The sequence below is a fragment of the Mangifera indica genome, chromosome 5 (assembly GCF_011075055.1).
Source record: "Mangifera indica cultivar Alphonso chromosome 5, CATAS_Mindica_2.1, whole genome shotgun sequence".
In the NCBI taxonomy this organism is placed as follows: Eukaryota; Viridiplantae; Streptophyta; class Magnoliopsida; order Sapindales; family Anacardiaceae; genus Mangifera; species Mangifera indica.
This window is the reverse complement of record NC_058141.1, coordinates 18,977,207-18,998,700: the sequence shown is the minus strand read 5'-3', so window position 1 is coordinate 18,998,700 and position 21,494 is coordinate 18,977,207. Positions and strand designations below refer to the sequence as shown.

The 21,494-nt window shown below is 34.3% G+C and overlaps 5 protein-coding genes across 7 annotated transcripts; 4 read left to right on the top strand and 1 right to left on the bottom strand.

The window, feature by feature from the left end:
- The first annotated feature begins 220 nt into the window (after positions 1-220).
- LOC123216225 lies at positions 221-1,277 on the top strand. Its single transcript, XM_044636622.1, has one exon. The coding sequence runs from the start codon at positions 279-281 to the stop codon at positions 936-938; it is 660 nt and encodes a 219-aa protein (XP_044492557.1). The 5' UTR covers positions 221-278; the 3' UTR covers positions 939-1,277.
- Positions 1,278-3,404: 2,127 nt separating this feature from the next.
- LOC123217562 (RING-H2 finger protein ATL68-like) lies at positions 3,405-4,563 on the top strand. The gene has a single exon (XM_044638643.1). It carries the CDS (start codon positions 3,683-3,685, stop codon positions 4,283-4,285), a length of 603 nt encoding a protein of 200 aa, XP_044494578.1. The 5' UTR covers positions 3,405-3,682; the 3' UTR covers positions 4,286-4,563.
- Positions 4,564-6,170: 1,607 nt separating this feature from the next.
- On the top strand, positions 6,171-8,220 carry LOC123217560 (probable methyltransferase At1g29790). Its single transcript, XM_044638642.1, has one exon. It carries the CDS (start codon positions 6,659-6,661, stop codon positions 8,096-8,098), a length of 1,440 nt encoding a protein of 479 aa, XP_044494577.1. The 5' UTR covers positions 6,171-6,658; the 3' UTR covers positions 8,099-8,220.
- Positions 8,221-9,507: 1,287 nt separating this feature from the next.
- LOC123217550 (reticulon-like protein B1) lies at positions 9,508-11,596 on the top strand. Its single transcript, XM_044638632.1, has 5 exons — positions 9,508-9,806; positions 10,317-10,497; positions 10,606-10,747; positions 11,027-11,096; positions 11,182-11,596. Exons 1-5 carry the CDS (start codon positions 9,593-9,595, stop codon positions 11,346-11,348), a joined length of 774 nt encoding a protein of 257 aa, XP_044494567.1. The 5' UTR covers positions 9,508-9,592; the 3' UTR covers positions 11,349-11,596.
- A 517-nt stretch (positions 11,597-12,113) lies between these two features.
- Positions 12,114-20,267, bottom strand: LOC123217549 (golgin candidate 4-like). 3 transcript variants are annotated; one of them, XM_044638630.1, is made up of 16 exons: positions 20,139-20,266; positions 19,809-20,025; positions 19,549-19,647; positions 18,787-18,915; positions 17,731-17,928; positions 17,260-17,398; positions 17,061-17,125; positions 16,186-16,347; positions 15,952-16,065; positions 15,664-15,807; positions 14,821-15,117; positions 14,661-14,726; positions 14,263-14,465; positions 13,519-13,573; positions 12,849-13,034; positions 12,114-12,577 (listed from the first exon to the last, which is right to left on the bottom strand). In XM_044638630.1, exons 2-16 carry the CDS (start codon positions 20,022-20,024, stop codon positions 12,251-12,253), a joined length of 2,400 nt encoding a protein of 799 aa, XP_044494565.1. In that variant the 5' UTR covers position 20,025; positions 20,139-20,266; the 3' UTR covers positions 12,114-12,250. The 3 variants fall into 3 exon arrangements, with proteins under 3 accessions (XP_044494565.1, XP_044494564.1, XP_044494566.1); XM_044638629.1 differs by having other exon boundaries at positions 19,809-20,267; XM_044638631.1 differs by lacking the exons at positions 19,549-19,647; positions 19,809-20,025; positions 20,139-20,266 and adding an exon at positions 18,488-18,575.
- Between the last annotated feature and the right edge of the window lie 1,227 nt (positions 20,268-21,494).

The following is a 21,494-nucleotide window of genomic DNA, read 5'->3' as shown; positions in this document are numbered from 1 at the left end:
TGGCAGCCATGGATTGTCTCCATCCTTCCATTTGATGATTAATTGATCCACGAGAAAGATGATAAGTACCCAGATTGATAAAAGACGTGGAAAAAACATCAAACTTAAATTTTGGTTGGGACGCAGCACTAAATTCTAATTACTTAAAGTCAATAATAGTTGACATTACCCTTCATTCACATTAATTACACGACAATTGCACATTATAAAGCCAAATACCAGCAGGCACTACCACAATAACAGACATAATTTTTCTCCTAGTCATCTAGTCTCTAGCCATGGTAGAAAGAGAGCAAGTATGGCCACTAGCTCGGGGCAACGACCGATTGAGCAGCGACAGTGGGGAGGCTGCCTCAACTGTAAAGAAAGTCCGCCACAGAGCATGCGTCAAATGTTGTGGTTACGTCATAGCTTTAGTGCTCATCCTAGCGGTAGTGATGGTTATTCTAATACTGACAGTGTTCCGTGTGAAGGAACCCAAAATAAAATTAAATGGCTTTACAGTCACCCAGCTTCAACTAATTAGCGGTACAATTCCGAAGCCTGGGGTCAACATGTCATTTATAGCAGACATTTCAGTGAAAAATCCAAACGTAGCTTCATTCAGATACAGTAACACCACAACAAGCCTTTATTATCATGGCTTGTTAGTGGGTGAAGCCAGAGGGCCACCCGGCACAACCAAGGCCGGACGAACTTTGCGCATGAATGTCACGGTGGATATCATCACGGACCGGTTGTTGTCTAGCCCGAATTTGCAGTCGGATTATGGGGCCGGGCTTTTCCCTGTGGACAGCTATTCGAGAGTTGGTGGAAGGGTGAATATTTTGAATGTTTTCAAGAGGCATGTCACTGTGACCATGAATTGCAGCACGACATTTAATATTTCGAGCCAGAGAATTCATGAACAGAAGTGCAAGAGAAAAGGTTATCTCTAGAATTTGATTTCTTATTACAATAATATTATGTATATAATTTTGTGTACAAATAATAATATATCACTATATGATTGGATATTATCTTATCTTTAATTTTCAACTAACCAATCATATAATGAGCCGTCATTGTTTATACACAAAATTATACACATACTACTACCTTTCTTACTGTGCATAGAATAATAGTTTTTGACATGTAAAATATGGTAGAGTTTTGCCTTTTGTCTTTGAATTTCACTTATGTAGGATTTTCTGTATGCTATATTTTCATTCTGTGTACAATATTGTAGTGTCCTTATTTTCGTTTCTATCATATAATGTTATTCTTTTTCAAATCAACTTCACCGAATTCAGTATTGAACTTAAAGCAGATCCGACCTGAAATAATCTGGATTATTCTGAACATAAGCTGCCTCATTTGATTGAATTCTGGTCTTTCTAAATAGATGGACCTTTTCATCGTCTACAAACAGTTTTAAGATGAGCAAAGAAACTTAATTGCTGAAGGGCTAGTTTGAGTAGTTAAGCACACGAAATATCCAAGTGGAAAAGTTTGGTTTTGAGATTTGGCAAAGTCATAAATCTGAACTTGATGTGGTTGGTTTATCTCTGAAAATACGGTCTGGTTCAAAGGGATTCCTCGTGGTTAAAGGGACACTTAACCAAATTTCTATTCATTATTCTAGAATACGATTATAGTCCACTAAATCCGCTTTATTTTCAATAGACCTGAAAGTGCCAGATGAACCAACTGAAAAGCATTAACGTCTTTGTCTAAATTACGATGGCTATATTTTCATTACAAGTAGATGAAGTAAGCCTCATTATATCCCCTTGACGGACCAAACTCCTTACTTCTTCCACCATTACACGTTCATATAAGCTGCCAAACAAATAAACCAATAGTCGGATTACTTCTCAGGACCGCAACACTGAGATGGACAACATTTATAATTTTAAAACGAAGGTGGGACAGGGGCCCAAATCTTCATCGTTGATTAGAATTACTCATAAGATTTCTGTCCTGCAAAAAAGTCTAGACACATGAATAAAATATATTTATATAAGAAAACAAGAACAGAGGAGAGCTGAATTACTTGTTTTGGTAAATCGACATTATGTGACCTTATATTAAAAACTTTATGGTAATTATTTTTAATGTCAATGTAGCTTTTATGGGTTAATTGGTATTTTTGCAACTTTATGCTAATTATATGAAATAAAGAAAGATTCGTTGACCAAATATGACAAAAAGCTAAAAACGTTGCAGGATTCATGTGAAATTTTGACCGCTGAAGAATAGTGGTATTATGAGGCGGCTGCAAGGGAAAACTAAAGTGGGATTTGGGAAGAAGGAACTTTGCTTTGAAATTAAAGATGCAATGGACCAGAGTCTTATCTTGGCCCCCCATGTTGCAGCTAATTTGATGAAAGATTTGCATGCAATTGATTATTGACTATAGAAGGGTAAATTTTAAAAAGAAAATAATGGACAAATGCATTTATAATACACTAAAGAGGCGATAAAGGAGTGAAGGACTTTCTTTTCTAATAAAGTTCTTCTAATTTCATTAATGGAGGTCAATAATTACTCCAGCACTCTCCAACAAACCCACTCTTACCAAAGCTATAATAGAAATAAAAGCAATTAGAGACGTACATGAATATCTGCAACAAACAACTTTATCTGGGTCTTAAACCCAAGTCTATTTTTGTCTTCTGGTGTTCCTGCAAATGACTCTAAAAGAGAAGACAAGATAAGGCAAGAAGTTTGACTCGAGTTCGGTTAGATAGCATTCTTGTTGAGTTGGGCAGTTCTTAGACTTGAGTTTAAGACAAAAAAGGATGATTTGAATTTGATTTGAAAAATTATATTTAAATTTTCTAATTTTTATACAAATCAATTACCCATAGGAATAAGATCTTAGGTTCATCAAGCTTACCCAGCCAACCAATAGCTAGCTTAACAGCCGAATTTTCCAACACCAAATTTTGCTTTCTGTGTATGATTTGTTATCTCTGCTGGATTTTCTGTTTCAGTGAGAATCTATAAATTGGGCCTGAACACTGGGAAGCTATCTATCTTATCATCTTTTCCATTGCCGCTTAAGTAATATTCAACTAAACTAAAATGTTAATGGCTGAGATAATGTTTGGTTGATATGTAATTAACTTTTAATATTTTTAGTATGGATAGATTCTTTTTGTGCCATGGCCGGAATCCATCAATTTATTTTTCTTGCTAATCTTTGTTTCACATTACAAATAAAGAAAAACCAGCAGTTCACTTTCAAATTTTCTCACAAAAAGCCAAAAAAAAAAAACCAAATTCTGGTGGGTTGGATTTGTTTGGTTATTGAGAAAAGAAAGATTCCAGTATGCAACAGAGTTGACCAGAAAATCCCAAAGTGAGAAACTGAAAAAATCTGTTTGAAAAGGCAATTATTTTGTAATGACCAATGTGTTACATGTAATGGAGAAGATGGCACTAGAAACACACACACACATACACACAATATAGAAAGAAGAGATTCAAAAGGCATGCCCACTAATTAAAAATGGAGTCATAATATTCTCTTGAATCCACCCACAACTCACACAACAATCCATAATAAATGTCAGCCTCTGATTCCAAACCATGTATTAAATGCTGCAGCTGGAAAACCCACCCACCTTCCACAAAAAAACTCCCCTAATCTTTTTCAACTTTTCCTCTCTCTAAATGGATCCTTTAACGTCTTCAAATGTCCACTCCAATTTCCACCACACCCCCTTCTTCACCACCCAATTACCTAACAAACCTTGGCCTTGGCTATTCCATTGCCATTGCTCTTGGTTTTTTGGTTCTTTTTTCTACTATTCTTCTTGCTTCTTACATCTGTTGCCGTTACTCTCGCTATCGTAATTCTAACCCCCAGAACAATAACCCAAATATTACCCACAACCCTAATTCTGATGGAATCATTGTCCCTCGTGTATTTTTCGTTGCTGAAGATGATGATGACCAAGGCCAAAACCAAGATGATGATGCCATAGTTGTTGGGTTAGACCAATCTGTCATCAACTCATATCCCAAGTTTCAGTTCACTAAAGATAATATTTCCGGCGGTGGTTTTGATAGTAATAATACGACTTGTTCGATCTGTCTCTGCGAGTACAAAGATTACGAGATGTTAAGAATGATGCCCGAATGCCGACACTATTTTCATCTCTGTTGCATTGATGCTTGGTTAAAGCTTAATGGGTCGTGCCCAGTTTGTAGGAACTCGCCGTTGCCGACCCCTCTTTCTACCCCGTTACAAGAGGTCGTGCCGTTGGCTCAATACGCTGCTGATCGGAGGAGGTGATTGATAATATGCCATATGGGTTTAGTTCGGTTTGGATTTTTTACAGTTGGGTGGGTGATTTGGGGATTTTGTTTGTGTGTTTGGGCGTGGTTTGGATTGGATGATTGTAAAAATTCAATTTTTGTTAATTTTTTTTTATAAGTAGTTATAGCGTTACAGGGGTTTTTGTTTGATGGATTCTGGGGCTTTGATTGGATAGATATTTAGAGTACAAAAGACATGAGTGGTTGATGTCTTACGCTCGGCAGAACTGATAATCAATTGAGTAAAGTTTATCATCTGATTTTTTTTTTAAATTTAATTTTATTTCATTTTTATTTGATTCATATATACAAGATGTTCTTCATCCTGATAATTTCCTGGCAAGGTTACCCAGGTACAGATCCACCTGGTTCCCCCCATTATAGTTTGACCGATTGACTCTTCCTTATTCTTTTTGTCTTTTTATTGCCACTTTGAACAGGATGAAACCCTCCAGTATACTGTTTTACTTCACTACAGTGAAGTTTGGCTTAATGTGTTAGTAATTCAGAGGGTTGTTAAGCCTTAAGCAGCTGATATATAATCATGGATTTTAACTTCAGTTGCAGGAAGCCAAGCTTTTTCTTCTACAGTATTTTTTTAAAGCAGTTGTTGGCAATCATGTGTATATTATAACGCAATATAAAACAGCAGTCAGATGAAGTTGCCTGTAACCACTTTCTGTTAAACAGGAAAATACATTTATAAATAAATTGAACATTTTAGACTTGTATTCTGCTAGACTTATCTTTCATTTCTTAAAACAAGCAAAAAACTTTGCTCAGTTCAAGCAATCTGATCTTCATGGTCTTAGGATCTGGACAATAATTTTATTAGTGGCATTATTTCTATATATTAAGAACTATTCTTTGTACTTTGATCTATTTTATCCAAGTATCTTTCTTTGTAGGTTGTCCAAGAAGACAAAAGCTTTCATACTAAGATGATTTTCTTTCCTTTTAGATGATATTTTTCTTGGTAGATTTATTAAAATGAAAAAGTTCCTTACTTAGGATGTTCATCTGTCTTTTTTTTTTTTTCCAAAGATATTTGATAATTGTGTCTACTATTTGAATTAATTTCCACAGTGTTACAAGTTGAACATAAAATGAAACACTCAAGAGTAAGATCATATGTCAAATATTTAATCTTGATATATTATTGAGAAATCTCAAACTTAAACATTTTTTATCCAAAGATTTCAAGTCCTTTGTTATTTAAGTTACTTGTCCTATAACTTCATTGTTCAGGATTTTTTCATTTAAGATAAGTGCGTTTTTTTTATTGGAAAAATTGAAATTTTTACCCTTAAATGTGACAAATTTATCATATTTTTCAGACATTAAAATTTATATCACAAAGATAGTATAATACATAAATTTTTTTATCTTCAACTTTGAGTAAAAGTAAGGTTGACAGGATTATCAATCTGTTTTTCTACCAATACATAATTTATAATTTGAGTTTTCAACTATAAACATTTTGTTATTACTCACAAAACCTTATATTTAACTAAAAAATCTAACTATCAATAATCATAAATCTATAATTTGAGTTTATTTTTTTATATCTTTATATGAACAAAAAAAGATATTTACAAGATATAATAAAAATACAAAAAATTTTGTATAATTAAATGGTAATGAGGTTAAAGTTTATATGTAAACGGTAGTATTTTTAAATTCTTTTTAATTTTTGATAAAATTGTTTAAACATTTATATTTATAATAATTTTATTTATAAGATTGATTTTTTTCACAAAAATTTTAATATCCCATTTTTAAATAAGTGGGATTGGACAATGGGAATAATAGGTTGGCGTGCTTAAGGTCAAGGAGATCTGAATTATTGGAACTTGGAAGCGTTGACTACCTATCATGTGACACTATATGAGAATTGCAGACTTCGTGGATTAGAAATTCAACAGTCCCACTTGACTTCAGTAGGTTACTTACTCCGTGGGAAATGCTTTCAAGGAGGTCAAAACTCAATAATACTACAAATGAAGAAAAAAAAATGGCCCAGAGGACTCTGATCTCAAAAAATTTCGAACTCCAATTCTGCACCATTGCAAATCAATTAAAACATGCCAACTTCGTCTAATTCACCCGGTCCTCTCCCAAATCTTCATCTTGCTTCTCTCAGCCAATAGCTTTCAGCTTCGGGCTTCAGGTACTCTCTACTGAAAAAGATTTTACATGATTCTTGTAGTAATTTCTCATTAACTTGATGTAAATTTTGAGGAAACCTATCTGGGTATCCAAAATCTGTAAGAATTGTTCCGTAACTGTTGACTGTGGCTGTTTTTCTTGTAACTCCACATTTTCGGTTAATTTTCCAATAAAGACAGAGATGCGAAAATCAAATGTTATGATGAAGTTAGGAACAATTAGAGGGGTTCGCAGCTCAATCTTTATTTTGGGTGCCCTTGCTCTCTTCATTTGCATTGCTATATTGTCCAAATTCTACTCTGTAAGATCTCTTCTTGTTTCTGATGCCTTCTGTAATCATATAAATTCTGAGAGTCAAAGCACAATTGGAAGTGAAGTGAGAATGACTGTTGACATTGTTGTTCAGAAAATCCAGAAAGAAATGAATGACATTAGAGACCTGCTCGCTGATTCTTCGTCATCATCACCGCCACATTTGTTAAATTACGGTGCTTTTCTCGCTGATATTCTGGGGCTTATTGAGTCAGTGCAGGCATCTTTACCTTCCAATGAAGGAACTTACCAGCATAACAATGATTTCAAAGCTGTTCATCCTCTGTTAAAGCCAAAGCAACAATCTGATCAACCGGCTGATTACTTTTTTATCGAAGAGATACGCAAGTATGTAAAGATCAAGCCCAACAGATTAGGAAAACAGAACTTCATGGGGGCTAATGCTACCTTCACTAGTATAGGCCACGCTTGTTTTGCCATGAAGAAAGAGCTTGAAGAGTACATGGATTACGATGTTGGTGAAATCTGTAATGATGATTGGAAACTAGCTCAAAAGCTGATGGTTCACGGGTGTGATCCATTACCGAGGAGGCGATGCTTCTCCAGAGCTCCTCAGCTGTACATGAAACCATTCCCCATCAATGAGTCAATGTGGAAGCTTCCTAACAATAAAAACGTTCGATGGAGTCAGTATAGATGCAAAAACTTCACTTGTCTTGCAAGCAGTACTACATCTCGGAAAGGGTTTTTCAAGTGTGCAGATTGCTTTAATCTTTCTGATCATGAAATGCCCAGATGGATCAAACAGGTGGAATTAGACCCCATCACTAATTTAACTGCAGATTTTTTGATACCTGAAGTACTTGATATCAAGCCTGGGGAAATCAGAATTGGCCTGGATTTCAGTGTAGGAACTGGGACTTTTGCAGCCAGGATGAAGGAGTTCAATGTCACAGTAGTCTCAGCTACTATCAATCTTGGTGCACCTTTTAGTGAAATGATAGCTCTAAGAGGGCTTGTTCCTCTATACTTAACAATAAATCAGAGGCTTCCATTCTTTGACAACACTCTAGATTTAATTCACACAACAAGGTTTCTTGATGGTTGGATCGATTTTGTGCTCCTGGACTTTGTATTATATGATTGGGATAGAGTATTGAGGCCAGGGGGCTTGCTTTGGATCGACAGTTTTTTCTGCTTGAAGGAGGATTTGAGTGATTACTTGGAGGCCTTTAAGGTCCTGAGATATAAGAAGCATAACTGGGTGATTGTTCCAAAGAGAGACAAAGATGATCGAGAGGTCTTTTTCTCTGCAATACTTGAGAAACCACCAAGACCATTCCGATGATTGAGTGAAGTATATGTTAATTGCAATTGTATTTCCACATAGCTAACTTAAAGTATTGGGTTTTTCAATTTTAAGTCTCAAATAATTCTGTTTGCGCAAGTGGTAAATCACTTTTATAGAAATGTTTCCCCACATCAACCACCAACTACCCATATCATGACCCAACCCAAAGCATTAAAGCAAGCAAGTCGATACCGTCTACATCTTGTTTCATTGGTCACTTTCATTGGCCATACAGAAATAATTTGCTTTATAATTTTCATCTATGCTTGCCAATTTCATATATATGTTCCTAGTTTTACATTATTTTATATAATTCTTTTATTTTGCTTGTACCTCAATGTCATGGGCATGTCCATAAAATAGTTCACTAGGAAAATCTTCTTCTATTTGAAACCATATCTGACATACATAGCATGATTGTGTGTGTATATATGCTAAATAACTATTTCCCACCTGAATTTTGATAAAATCACCACCTTAATAGTGTAAACAAGTTATATATTTAATCTAACTATTTTATATTTGCTTCTCTTCATTTTTGTTTCCTACTAGTTGTCATAAAACACTTTAATGGAGCCAAAAAATTTAAAAACAAGAACTGATAGATCCAAATGTGAGTTGCAAGTTAGATTAGTCGTCAAAAATAGATAGAAGAAAAAAAATTGGAGTTAGAAAATAAATTTATTAAAGGGGAGAAGGATCGTTAATATAATTTTTAAGATAAACAATGTAAAAGTGACAAAAATGAGAGAAGAACAATCGTCAATAAATAAATATACGATTTTTTATAATTTATTATTATAAAAAAAATAAAAATTTTATAATTTTTTGGGGTATAATTTCATAAAGATAAAGAGAATTATTATCTTTTTACCAACTTTAAAAAAAAAAAATTCTTTTAATAAATATAATTAAAGGGTGAAAAAGTAGAATTTTCAAACCAAAAGATGGAAAAAGTAATTCCGTCAAAGTTAGTCTGTAGTTTTAGATTTTCATTTAAAATTTAAAGTGATAAATCCCACCGATACATATTACTGTATACTATAAATAATTGCCTTCAAATAGATATTCCAATAAGCTCAGGCTTCAGCCAACATGGAGCCCACTGATGTTATCTTCACCCCCCCCACTGCAAAGCACTACTCACTAGCCGTCCAAACGACGCATCAATGCCATTTAAAGTGCCACGTGTCCTTTGTGCTTTTTTCCAGGTCGGTGCCTTTTCAAACATCCACCGTCTATGTGCTGTCTCCACGTTTCGACATAAACTTAAAATCAAATATAACGGCGTCTATCATCGTAAATATAAACAATAACGCCGTCAACTCTCCGATAGCAAATTTTCCCGAACCTGAGCCTCAGCCTCGTATTCATTTATTAGTCTAAGTAGCCCCACTCGCACATTCTCAGATATCTAAAAATATAGGAGTGTCAATTATATAGCACTGAAAAATATTTTATTTCTGAACTGGATTAGGGTTTTCGTGAAACATGGCGGAACAAGCGGAGCATAAGGAGGGTCCAGTAGAGTCGATAATGGAGAAGATAAGTGAGAAGATACACGGTGACGATCACGATTCATCGTCGTCTTCTGATTCGGATTCCGATACTCAGAAACCGGCCTCACCATCGTCGGTGAAGGCCAAGGTTTTCCGTCTGTTTGGCAGAGAGCGACCGGTTCACCATGTTTTGGGTGGTGGAAAACGTATGGATACTCACTCATTTTTTTGAAGTAGATTTCTATTTCGAGATTGACTTAATTGTTTGTTTGATGATATATTGTGAACGTTCTCTATATTATTTATTGTGAAATATTATTTTATAGTGATTTTTGAAACCTCTGTATGGTTGATGAGAAAACAGAAGGGATATTAGAAAATATAGGGTTTTTCAAATTTGAGATTCGTTACTGTTGTTTATTGAAACCAAAAGCAAGGGAATTTTAAACCTAATACTATGGATAGTAATACTTAAGATGATAAATTTTTTTTTTTCTAATGTGATGTTTGATCTCTCATAATCATATTAAAGAACAAGAGATGAAGTATCTTGTTTTGTTTTCTTAACTAATATTTCTGAGTAACTAACCAGAGAAATGATTTCTTAGATTAGTTGATATAGTTTATTTTGTTTGAAAGATTTTGGGGTGTTAAGTTTCGGCCCAAGGATTCTTTTTATCGCTCACGCTTACTGTTTTTTGTTTGATATGTTACAGCTGCTGATGTGTTCTTATGGAGAAACAAGAAGATTTCTGCCGGCGTACTTGGTGGAGCCACTGCAGTCTGGGTTCTTTTTGAGTTGATTGAATACCACCTGCTTACTCTTGTCAGCCACATTTTAATACTTTCACTTGCAGTACTGTTTTTGTGGTCCAGTGCGCACAGCTTCATCAAGAAGTAAGCTTTTGGCTCTTCAATACTTCCGCCCTACAGAGATTGATTCATTCCTTAGTTATATTTTGACATCTCAACCATTACTTAACTCTTAATAAATTCTATTTGTAGGGCTCCTCCCCGCATCCCTGAAGTTCATCTTCCAGAGGAGCCAATTCTACAGGTTGCTTCGGCATTGACAATTGAGATCAACTGGGCTTTGGCTGTATTACGGAGTATTGCATCTGGAAGAGACTTAAAGAAGTTTCTCATTGTATGTTTATCATCTATCCTTATAACTTGTTTGTGAATATTTCACCGCTAAATAGAAATGTGTCTAAAGTTTTTTAATGAATTTTTAATTATTTGTGGACCAAAAACAGTATGTTCTTGATTGCTAGTTATGATATTTGGCTTGTACTGATGTACGTTGCCTTAATAGCTTGATGATGCTTATTCGATTATTTATTTTGGGAAAGTATTCTATTATCATTATTTTCTGTTTCATTGTTGATTTTTAAATTAAGAATTCTACTTATGTTTTGGATGTCAGGTTATAGTTGCCTTGTGGGTCTTGTCGATTGTGGGGAGTCGGTGCAACTTCTTGACCTTGTTTTATATATGTAAGTGCTTTGGGATATATTTATGTTGCGTGTAGTAATAATTTTTTATTAAATAAGATTCTGATTTCTTGATTTATAAATACAGCATTTGTTTTGTTACACACTGTTCCTGTTCTTTATGAGAAGTATGAAGACAAGGTTGACCCCTTAGCTGAGAAGGCAACAATTGAGATAAAAAAACAGTATGCAGTTTTTGATGCCAAGGTTCTGAGCAAGATTCCAAAGGGTCCATTGAAAGCCAAGCTAGTTTAGCTAGTCATTGCTGGTTATTTGGTGTTGGTGATTCTGTTCTCTAACCATATTCTGGTTGTAATCGTGTTCCCTACAATTTGTTTCAAGTGTTTGGTTTGCAATTTGAACTGGTTTAGGCATTTTGTGGGGTTAGTTTTGAGTTGTGATTTTATTTATGTGCTTATGGTAGCTTGCAGATAGCACTTTTCAACTCTAGATGATTCTGTGACAACGATGGTTATATTTGTATATTAGCAGTTTCTTGTAAATTGTTTTATATATCTGGGATAGCTGTGATGCATGTTATTATATGAACTCATAAGTTTTTCAAATTCGAGTATGAAATGCGTGATGCATTCTTTAGAAAAGATCATGTCGTACCGGCATATTGTTTTGAAAAAAGAATTCTATGCTGAATTTATTAATTTATTTAGTTGGGTATCGACGGGGCTTTTTTATTATATTCTCATCTAGGCCTCCTCTGATAATTTATTGTCCGATCCCTAGCTGTAGTTGCTATCTCTCTAGGCACTGATGTAAACCATCATCCCACAAACAGTTACGTTTGTCACGCATTGTATTATAAATTATCCTTTATTCATTATCGTTAATATTATTATATGTCATTTTCAATCTGATATAAGTTGACAGATTTAAACACGATGTGAAAGTAAAAACAGGAAAGGTAACCAAAACCCTTTTTATATCAATTTGTCAGTACAGAGTCTGTCCGTTTCTATTTGAATTGCATTTTAATACCTCTGGCGTTTAAGTTACAGTTTGGTGTACAAAACATGAGCTATTATTAAAGAAACCATTTGTTATTTGTGTATAAAAAGAATTGACTGAACCAGATTGCACAGCTACAATAACAACAAAGAATCTATACCTTTGATTAATTACACAAACTCAACATATTCTCATTACTTGGGTAATAATCTTGAGAGACGAGAAATGCTCTCTGATGATGATAGAGGAACAGTTGAGAACTCAGAATCAAAATGATCAAATGACCTTGAATTTCCAGGGGCTCGTGGAGGATCAAAATTTTGGTTGGGTGATATACTCGACCTTGAGAAACCAGAGGGAGCAACAAGTGTGTTTGTTCGCGGGTCAGGTATACGAGTCTCTGCAGTTGGACTTTTTCCAGGTATATCTTCCTTGGGTCGAGCATTATTCTCTGCAGATTCTCTCCTCTCTCTTTCTTCAGTTTCCTTGAGAAGAAAATCAACCCATAGATCTGCGAAGGACTGAAATGAACAAATAAAAATAAGCAAGTATTAAGCAATACTTACCAAACCATTAGGATATATTTCAGTAGATGATCATCATTTAATTCAGAGCAGCGCAAAGGAGCTCCAGGATAATGAAACCAAGTGTTAAACACACCGAACACAGAATGAAAGACTACAGCTTAAAATAACTTGCGGGAGAAGCCAATTTAGAGCAACCTACTAGATAACTAATTTCTAAAAGAATAGATGGCAGGCATGAATTCATGAAAGTTAAAAACATATGAACCTGATTGTCAGATGCCATGTTTGAATGTGCTTCAGCTGAACTTCCTCCCAAGATACCACCAACTAAGCGGCCAGGCAGGCCCAAAACTCCCCGAACAACACCTTTTCCAGCACCATGTTGAGCGACACCTATTCTCTGCTTGTCTTCATCAGAAAATCCCAGCATGCGAACCATGAGATCCAGAACCTGAAACCCAAAATGATGACAATGGTGCATGAGTGAAACTTAATGAGAATGACAAGTTTAGCCAATTGGAAAGGAAATTTCACAATGATGCCAACTTTAGTTAGGTTGCAAGAATTTGAAGTTTTTTTTTCTCCCTTTTCAGTAAATGACTGAACAGTTTCTTAAAGCTAGATGAATTTTCAAACACCATTTAAACAACCTAGTCAGATATTCTTTTGGATTCAGACATAGATCTTTGCTCTTCTATGATTTTTTCTTTCACTGCCAAACATCTGCCTCAAATCACCCACAACGGCTAGAAGAAAAGGAGTTATGGGCTCAGAGAAAAAGAATAAAAATTTTCCTATTATCATCTAAACACAAAAACTGATCAGGCTGGATGCTCCAACCAATTGTTTGAATCAGCATGTCAAGAAATAAATGAAGGTTAAATTGATAGTTATCTTTGTCTTAAACCTTTGATAACAATACTAAAAGATCTTACCTCTTTGCTGTGGTTTCTTTGAAAGTATGTAACCAATAATTTGATAACAATGCGCCTGCCAGCATAACCAATAATAAGATTTAGATTTTGCAATATTCAAAATTTTACTTAATGAAGATAGGAACATCCGAACATTCATTTTAGAGAAATGAAACTTTTATAGTAAATTTACCCGGGTGGCAATCACAGTTTTACCCACAAGATGGCAGCATGAGCGAAATGAATTTCAAATTTTAATCTCTAAAATTCAGGAAGAGACAATGTGAATGGTGTATGGTGGGTGGGGTGATGATGATCCCACTAAAGAAAGTTTGGGACAATTCAGTGATCAACTGTTTGGATTTGATTGTTAAAGAAGAAAAAACACTTTAAACTAAAGCAACCCCACAATTCACAAATGATTTACAGCTACTGACTCCTCTTAAAGAGGTTGACAACACAACATAGGAAAAAAAGAATACAGGCTAGGAGAAAAGTAAAAATGTAAAATATATGTTCATTGTGTTATACCACTGATTTTCCTTTCCAATCATGTATCATTATCAACACGAAATAATTCCAAATTGATTTTATAGGTGACGGTTGCCCTTCATGGGATAAGCTATCTTAATGTTATATCACAATCTATGCAGCCAACAAAAATTTTATGTAAGCACAAAATTCAAGTTTTTGGTGATTTCTGCCACTGAGTACACCAAAAGAATAAACATTTTGTTCAGCATGAAAGATCCTAAGCATGCTAACCTGTCAACAAGAAAATCTGAATCCAGTGACATTCTGTTAAGGCTGGTCACACTTTGCTCAAGAGCACGGCGTAGTTTTGCATTATCTTCCTCAAGCTTGTTTACTCTGCCTTTCCCCTCGGCCATTGTCTTTTCAAATTGAGAAAGCTTGACCAAGATCTCTTCCTTTTCCCTCTTTGATACTTCTACTCGATGATCTGCATCCTGGAGGAGGGATAGACTCTTGAAAATATGAAGCAAAATGGCTTTCAAAACACTAACACTCATATTTTCTTATAAGCCCCACCTTTAGAAAAATAGCTACTATAATAGATTAACAAGACAGGGAATATAAATTGGATCTTATATGAAAAAACACTTCCAGACACACTTAACAAAGGAAAGAAGGGCAGGCCATACTTTCAAAAGTTCAGAAAGTTTCGCTGATTCTTCTCTTGCCAAAGACAACTCATGTTCCAAATGTCCCTGTGCGCATGATAAAATAATCCAACATAAAATTCAGATGTCTCAGCTTTCAGAAAGAGTAAAATACATGAGACACGGTTAAGAGTCAATTTACCTTAGCTTCAATTTCAGCAAAGTACTGCCCAAGAGCAGTTTGAAGATTTAAGAGTTCAACATTTTTGGCATCCAATGTCCTCATACAGTTTGCAAGTTTTCGGTTCAAATCTTCAATGATTTCCTTGGACTTCAGAATTTCATTGTTGTTCATCATCTTAACATTTTCCTGATTTGCCAGTGCCTGCTTCAGAGCTCTTTCCAAATTCAATACTTGAGCTCTTTGATATTCATTAATCTCACGAAGCTCTTCAATGATTTTACTATCCTCATCCATTTTTTCTGATTCTTCATTTTCCTAGACAGTTTTTGAGCAAGAGAGACCATCTTTAATTTTTTAGTGCAGAACATTTTGAAGATAAAAATTATTCATAAATACACATGAACCTAAACACATCATGAATTTAGTAGAGATTCTAGGAAGTGGTATTCACATAGATACCAAAGCTTTGGAAAGAACATCACAAATTTCAAATTATAATATAGTGAGGACTGTCAATATATCTTTAAAAAACTCCTTTGTAACAACAATTAAACCATTAACCGTCACAACTGTTACTGATTATTAGAATCTCTATTAAGGAACCGTGGCTGTAATAATTATTTTAAAGTGTTCAGTTGTGAATTGTCAAGGAGAAGAATTGAATTAACCAGCCCATTCTTTTCACAAGGCTGTATCGCTTTCATAAGAGAAATATAATTATGTGCAAGAAAGAGAACTTAACTCTGAGGTGTCTTCTCAATATAATCAAAAGCAAATGCCACAAAACTAATAAAGATTAATACAGATCACACAAATTTGAAAGATATATGAGATCATAAGTTGAAAATACTGGAATGCAACCTTTTCTAACAGATGTTGCTTAAGACGGGCTAGTTCTTGTAATGCTTTGTCCCTCTCACTGCGTGTTTCCTTCAAATCTTTATCCAGTTTCTGTAAAGATAGCTCCATTTCTTCTCTTTCTGGGAAACCTTCAGATAGTTTTACCTTTTTGGAGGAAATAAGTAACACAGTGAGCGGAGGATTAAAGAGCAAGCCCACTGGGTTATACAATATAGCTTGGCATTACTGTCCCTTGGGGCTAGCACAATTGAATGTATTAAACACACAAACTCAAAAAAGAAGACTGACCCCTTTCAAACTACTTGGATGTTGATTTGGACTTTCTGAAGCATCTGGAAAGATTTTGTCATTCAAAGGTTTCCTGCATTTTTCCAAAAGAGCCTGAAGTTCACTCTTCTCCACCTGAACATTAATGTAAGATTGGAAAAGATTCAATCTCATCCAAAAAGCAGGGCAAATACTAAATAATAGTTTTGAAAAATCTCCAATTTCAGCAACTTTAAAATAAAAATAATTATAAACCTTAAGTTTATTGTTTTCCCTCTCTAGAGTTGCAACTACTCTTTCCAAATTCTCTGAGATATCATCAGAATCCTCCCTTCTATTCAACTCCAATTGCAATCTACTTATTTCTGACAATTTTTCACTCAGTTCTCTGCGTATTTTGCTCATCTCTAGAGAGTTCTGCCAATACAGAAGAAAGCATGCTGTTAAAAAGCACTTAGTAAAAGGGAATATAGAGAAACAGCAGAAAAATAAACTGAATCAATTTTGTGTATTCCCAAATGCAAGCAAAGGCTATGACCATATACTGAACAATTAATGAATCGTGCAAAGAAAATTTTAAATTTATTAAATGTTGTGAGAATGATACAAAAGGTAGCATGACTGCATGGGATGCGAAGTATTGATTTTGTTATTATAATAATATTATTATTATTATAATTATTATCATCCAATTTTGCCCCAAAACATATACATTCAAATGAGGGTGGGTATTTATCTAATAGATAAATTACAAAGTTCCCCATCTTCTCACATAGAAAAAAGAAAAGAAAGCAATCAACAATATATTCCCACCAGAAGCCTCTATTAGTCTAATGTCTCTCTTCAAAAAGGACCACTCAGTCTCAGGCACTTAAAATTTCTTAAAACAGGAAACGCTAGCACATATGCATCTTTGCACATCTGTCAGACATCAGGAAACTCCACACTAGTACCCTTATATTAAGGGTAAAACTATTAATCTAGCTTCAAACTCCAACAGCAAGTTTATAAATCATGAAATAACATCTGATAGCGAAAAAAGAAGTTACACATACTACAGCCTAATATTGATGATCAAATAGTGTGACAAGGCCATATAAAATCCACTCCTAAGCCAACTTACAACTTACTCTTTCATTATCCATTTTCAGCGACTTGAGCTCCTCCTGGAGAGACTCATTCTGCGTCTGTTCCTCTGAGAATATAAAGAAATCAGATTATACATTTTTTTCCTTTAAGAAAATAATTTACTAAAACAAACAACAACAAAAAACTTAAGGTAGCAAATTTTAATACTTCACATAGTACTATATTCCTTGCAGAATATACCTTGTAATTTTAGCTGCAGATTTGCCAATTTCTCACGTTCTTTTTCCAATTCTAATCTAAGCTGTTTAGCTTGCAACTCATGAGTAGCTTGCACCACTGCCAGGGACCTATTTTTCTCTTCTAGCAAATCTGCAAGCTCCTAGAAGGCATTCACATATCCATTGTAAAATTTATTTGTCATTTAGAAAAATGAACAATAAAATAGTAGAGATAGCAGAAAAAAAAAAAAAATCACCGCGCATAAGGATAAATCTTTCCAAGGGGTTCAAAAAGAAAACACTAAGCAAGAAATATTAGGAACAAAATTTGTAATACGAAGTAACACAGCTATAACAACTTTGAAAGAAAATGAAAATCTTGATATTTTAGCATCAAGATCCAACAAAAGGTGAGGAAATTGTTTTGTAATAAAGTTGCTCAAGAAAGTCTCTCAATGTAAAAGAGAACAGAACAAAAATGGGGTGCTATTACCTTTTCTTTCCCTTGTGAAGCGGAATTTCTATTCTCCATCTTACTTTGAATGATGAGAGGTTGATTGGCATTGGCAACTCCATTACCTATACTGTCCTGTTTAGAAAATACACCATTCTGCATTTGGTTTCCAGAAGGGCGGTTCTTTACTTGAGCAGTAAATTTATTCTGTCGACTTGGTGATAGATCACCACTTCCCTGCATGAACACACACTTATTCAAGAAATGCCCAATAGATTATCGATAAGCCACATTTCTTATTTAAAGAGATTACAAAGCGCATGAAATTTCAACCTGTAAGCAGAAAAACCATGTTCAAGAGAACACAATATGGACACAAAAAAAAATACAATGCACTGAACAAAGAAAGAAGAGAGTGCACAACTCGTGTAGTAAAACAGACCAAGTATTATAGTCAGCTAATATTGAATGCTAAAGTTTATTTACTGTAGTGCACAGACTTTTAACTGAACAGACACCCATGCCAACCATGAGGTTTTATATGCTCTCTCCTAACACTTGTCTTTCCACTAAGATTTTACACTGGCTGATGAAACAAAAGTTCTTCATACACATTCTATTAAACATAGTGACATCTGGTTTCACCTTGTTAAAACTTCTAGACTGTGGAAAGGAAGGCCCCCTAGAGTCAGCAATTTTTGTTCAACACTTGGCTCAGAAGTACTAATCTAACTGAAGGCCACTGTATATCGCCAACCAATGAATAACAGAACAATGGCAAGGGAAGGTCATATACCATGGCCAATATCATGTACCAAGATGCATTGCACAGTGCAGCTATAGAAGAAGCTGGCCTTTTCCTAATCATAAGTTGTACAAGTTAACTGCAGCACAAAATAACATCAGAAAAAGAACACTAGATACATTTGACCATGAATATATTATCAACCAGATTTGACTTTAAGATTTTAATTTGAAGCAAAAAAACAAAAAAAAAAAACAAAAACAAAAAATCATGAAGAATTGACAGCAAAAATAAGTATCACAAAGCATGAACTCTAGCAGAAAGAAGTTTACTGAGCCCTAAGCAGCTACCTTGAGAACATTAATGCTGTTAGTTGATGCTTTGGAAATTTCATTTTTAGATACACTCAGAGCAGCATTTGTTGCATCCAGATTTTGCTTCAGTGAGCCATTTTCTCGGTTCAATCTAGAAATTTGATCCTGCAATAAGGCAATTTTAAGGAATTGTGATTTTAAAAAAAGAAAAGCCAAAAGTATGAAATTGAACATCTGGAAAATTGCAGTAGGGCTAGCTCTCTTATCAACCTTCACATGCAAAACAATTACTTATATCATGAAGAGATATCATATGACTCCCCTTTTCGATTCTAGAAATAAATAGACAACTGCACTGAGCAACTACAATCAATGGGTTCAGCTAGTATGAAAGATGCTCCACATATTTCAACTCAGCAGCAATGTGAAAAATGTAGACCAGATTTAAAATAATTTATTTAACACAATATGCCAATCACTAATTGTTACAGATGTTCCTACGGCAATAGCCAAGCTGGATGGCAAAGGATGCACTTAAGTGATAAATTATAGTTTCTAGCACTAGATAGCTCATCTATAAATGTATATATCCAATATAATATAGACTAGAGCAGCCACGTTTTTCAGACATATAACTAAAACAAATTTTATACTTGAGGAAGCAAAGATAATTTTCTTACCGTCTTATAATTTAGTATCAAACCAGTTCAATGTAGTTAGCTTAATCGTGACTTCAAACTAGGATTTCATTTTGAACCAACTAAAGAAACAAAATAAAGCAAATAAGCATAATAATACCTCCTTTTCTTTTAACAAGGCCGCATAATTAACTGATAATGCTTTAATTTCCGCCTCAGATTCTTGAAGCCTCTTAATTTCTGCCTTGTATTGTTCAATCTACAAGAATCACAAACAATACTAAATGCCATATGGTATCGCATGCACTCAATAGCTAAAAAATGAATAAAAAAACAAACCAGTTTTCATGAATTCGAACTTTCAAAGCAACAAAAATGAATGAAAACAAAGGAAACCTGATTCTGAAAACTTAAAAATACCTCTGGATTTCGTGGTAAATCAATTCCATTAGGGAGCGGAGAACGCGAGACTGACTTAGCAAACCTGTGAGAATTTCTCCGATCAGAGACCGATGTGACGTCTCCATTGCCTGAACCGCTGATCGTGAGCTCTTCGTCGTCATCGCTGTCGCCTTCATGCACATCAAGTGCAATCTTGTTTAGGTTTTCCTTCAAATTAGCAATGGTTCCCCACATCCTTAAATTCAAATCTTAAAGATCAACAAATGATGTGTATAGGACCTTTGAGAAAGAAGAAATGAAAAAAATAAGTTCGTCGGTAATTTGATAAGTTTTGGCAGAGAAATGTACCGGCGAAGGCGCGAAGCTTTAGTGGGTAGATCTGAGATGGAAATAGCAAAACGTTTGGAAGAAATTAAATGTTATTATTTTTTATTTTGAAAGCACCAGGTGAATTTCGAAGCGGGTGCGGATCTAAGATTAGCCCGTTACAACTTGAATTTATACGTAGCCGAAACCCTAAGCAATCATTCATCGAAACCGATTTTTCGGTCCTTTTCCAAGTTACCACCATAGTAAGCCGTGTTTTACTTTTATATATTTCTTTTACCTTTTTACCCCTTTGGTCAACTCAAGTCCAGAGGAAGCTGTTTCTTGCTTTTCTGGGGGGACAAAATTTATAGCATCAGCCCAAAAGCCATATATGTCGAAACAGGGAAGAAATAATATAGGGCAAAAGACTATTTTCCATCGGAATTTTACATTCCTTAGATTGAGTTGCAGTATATGAAGATTGAATGAACATGAAATGAATGAATAAAGATGAAAAGTGTGTATAAAGATACAAAAAGTCATGTAAACATAAGACAACAAGTGAAAATAGACTACATGAAACTTGTTAAAATTATAGGTTGTGTAGGTTTAAAAATAGCGAGCAATTAAAAATTTATTTTTAAATAAAAAGTTAAAAAGCAATTCAAGCTCTTAATTACTTACAAAAAAAAATTGTAGATCTTAATTAGTTAATTATATCATATAATATAATTTATCTCATGCAATGAAATTGGGTTTTAAAGGGTGTACTAAAAGTTTTTAAATTTTAAAAAATAACTATATCACTTTAAATTTATAAGTTTTTTTTTTCTTTCCTGTTGTCTGACGACCATCTAAAGATAGACGGAGAGCCGACACCCATCTTTGACCGACAAAAGAGATAAAAATTTATTTGTCAGAGATGGTCATTGATTATTTATCTAGTCTTTAAATGGTTACTGTTATCAAAAAAAGATAAAAGAAAATATAAGGATTTGAAAGTGAAATAGTCACTTTTTAAAATTTGAAAACTTTATATAGAAAAAAATTATGAGATTTTTAAACTTAAAAGTAAAAATATAATAAAATTTTATTTTTTTAATAAATGATTATTTTGAGTTCTTAAAATCTCATGAATGTGTATTAATCTTACATTAAAACTTGGGTAGCCAATAGTCCTTTGGCCGTCAGACATATGTAAAGGATTGAGACTGAGAAAGCATTCATGACTTTCCCATTGGTGGAGATGATTAGAGTGTTTATAAGCGTTAAGAACTTAAAAGAGAATAACAGAGAGTAACTCACAACTAGCATTATCACATAACATTTGGATTTTCCCATTTTCTAAGCCAATTTATGATATGACTTCACACAAAGTTCACTAAGAATGATGTC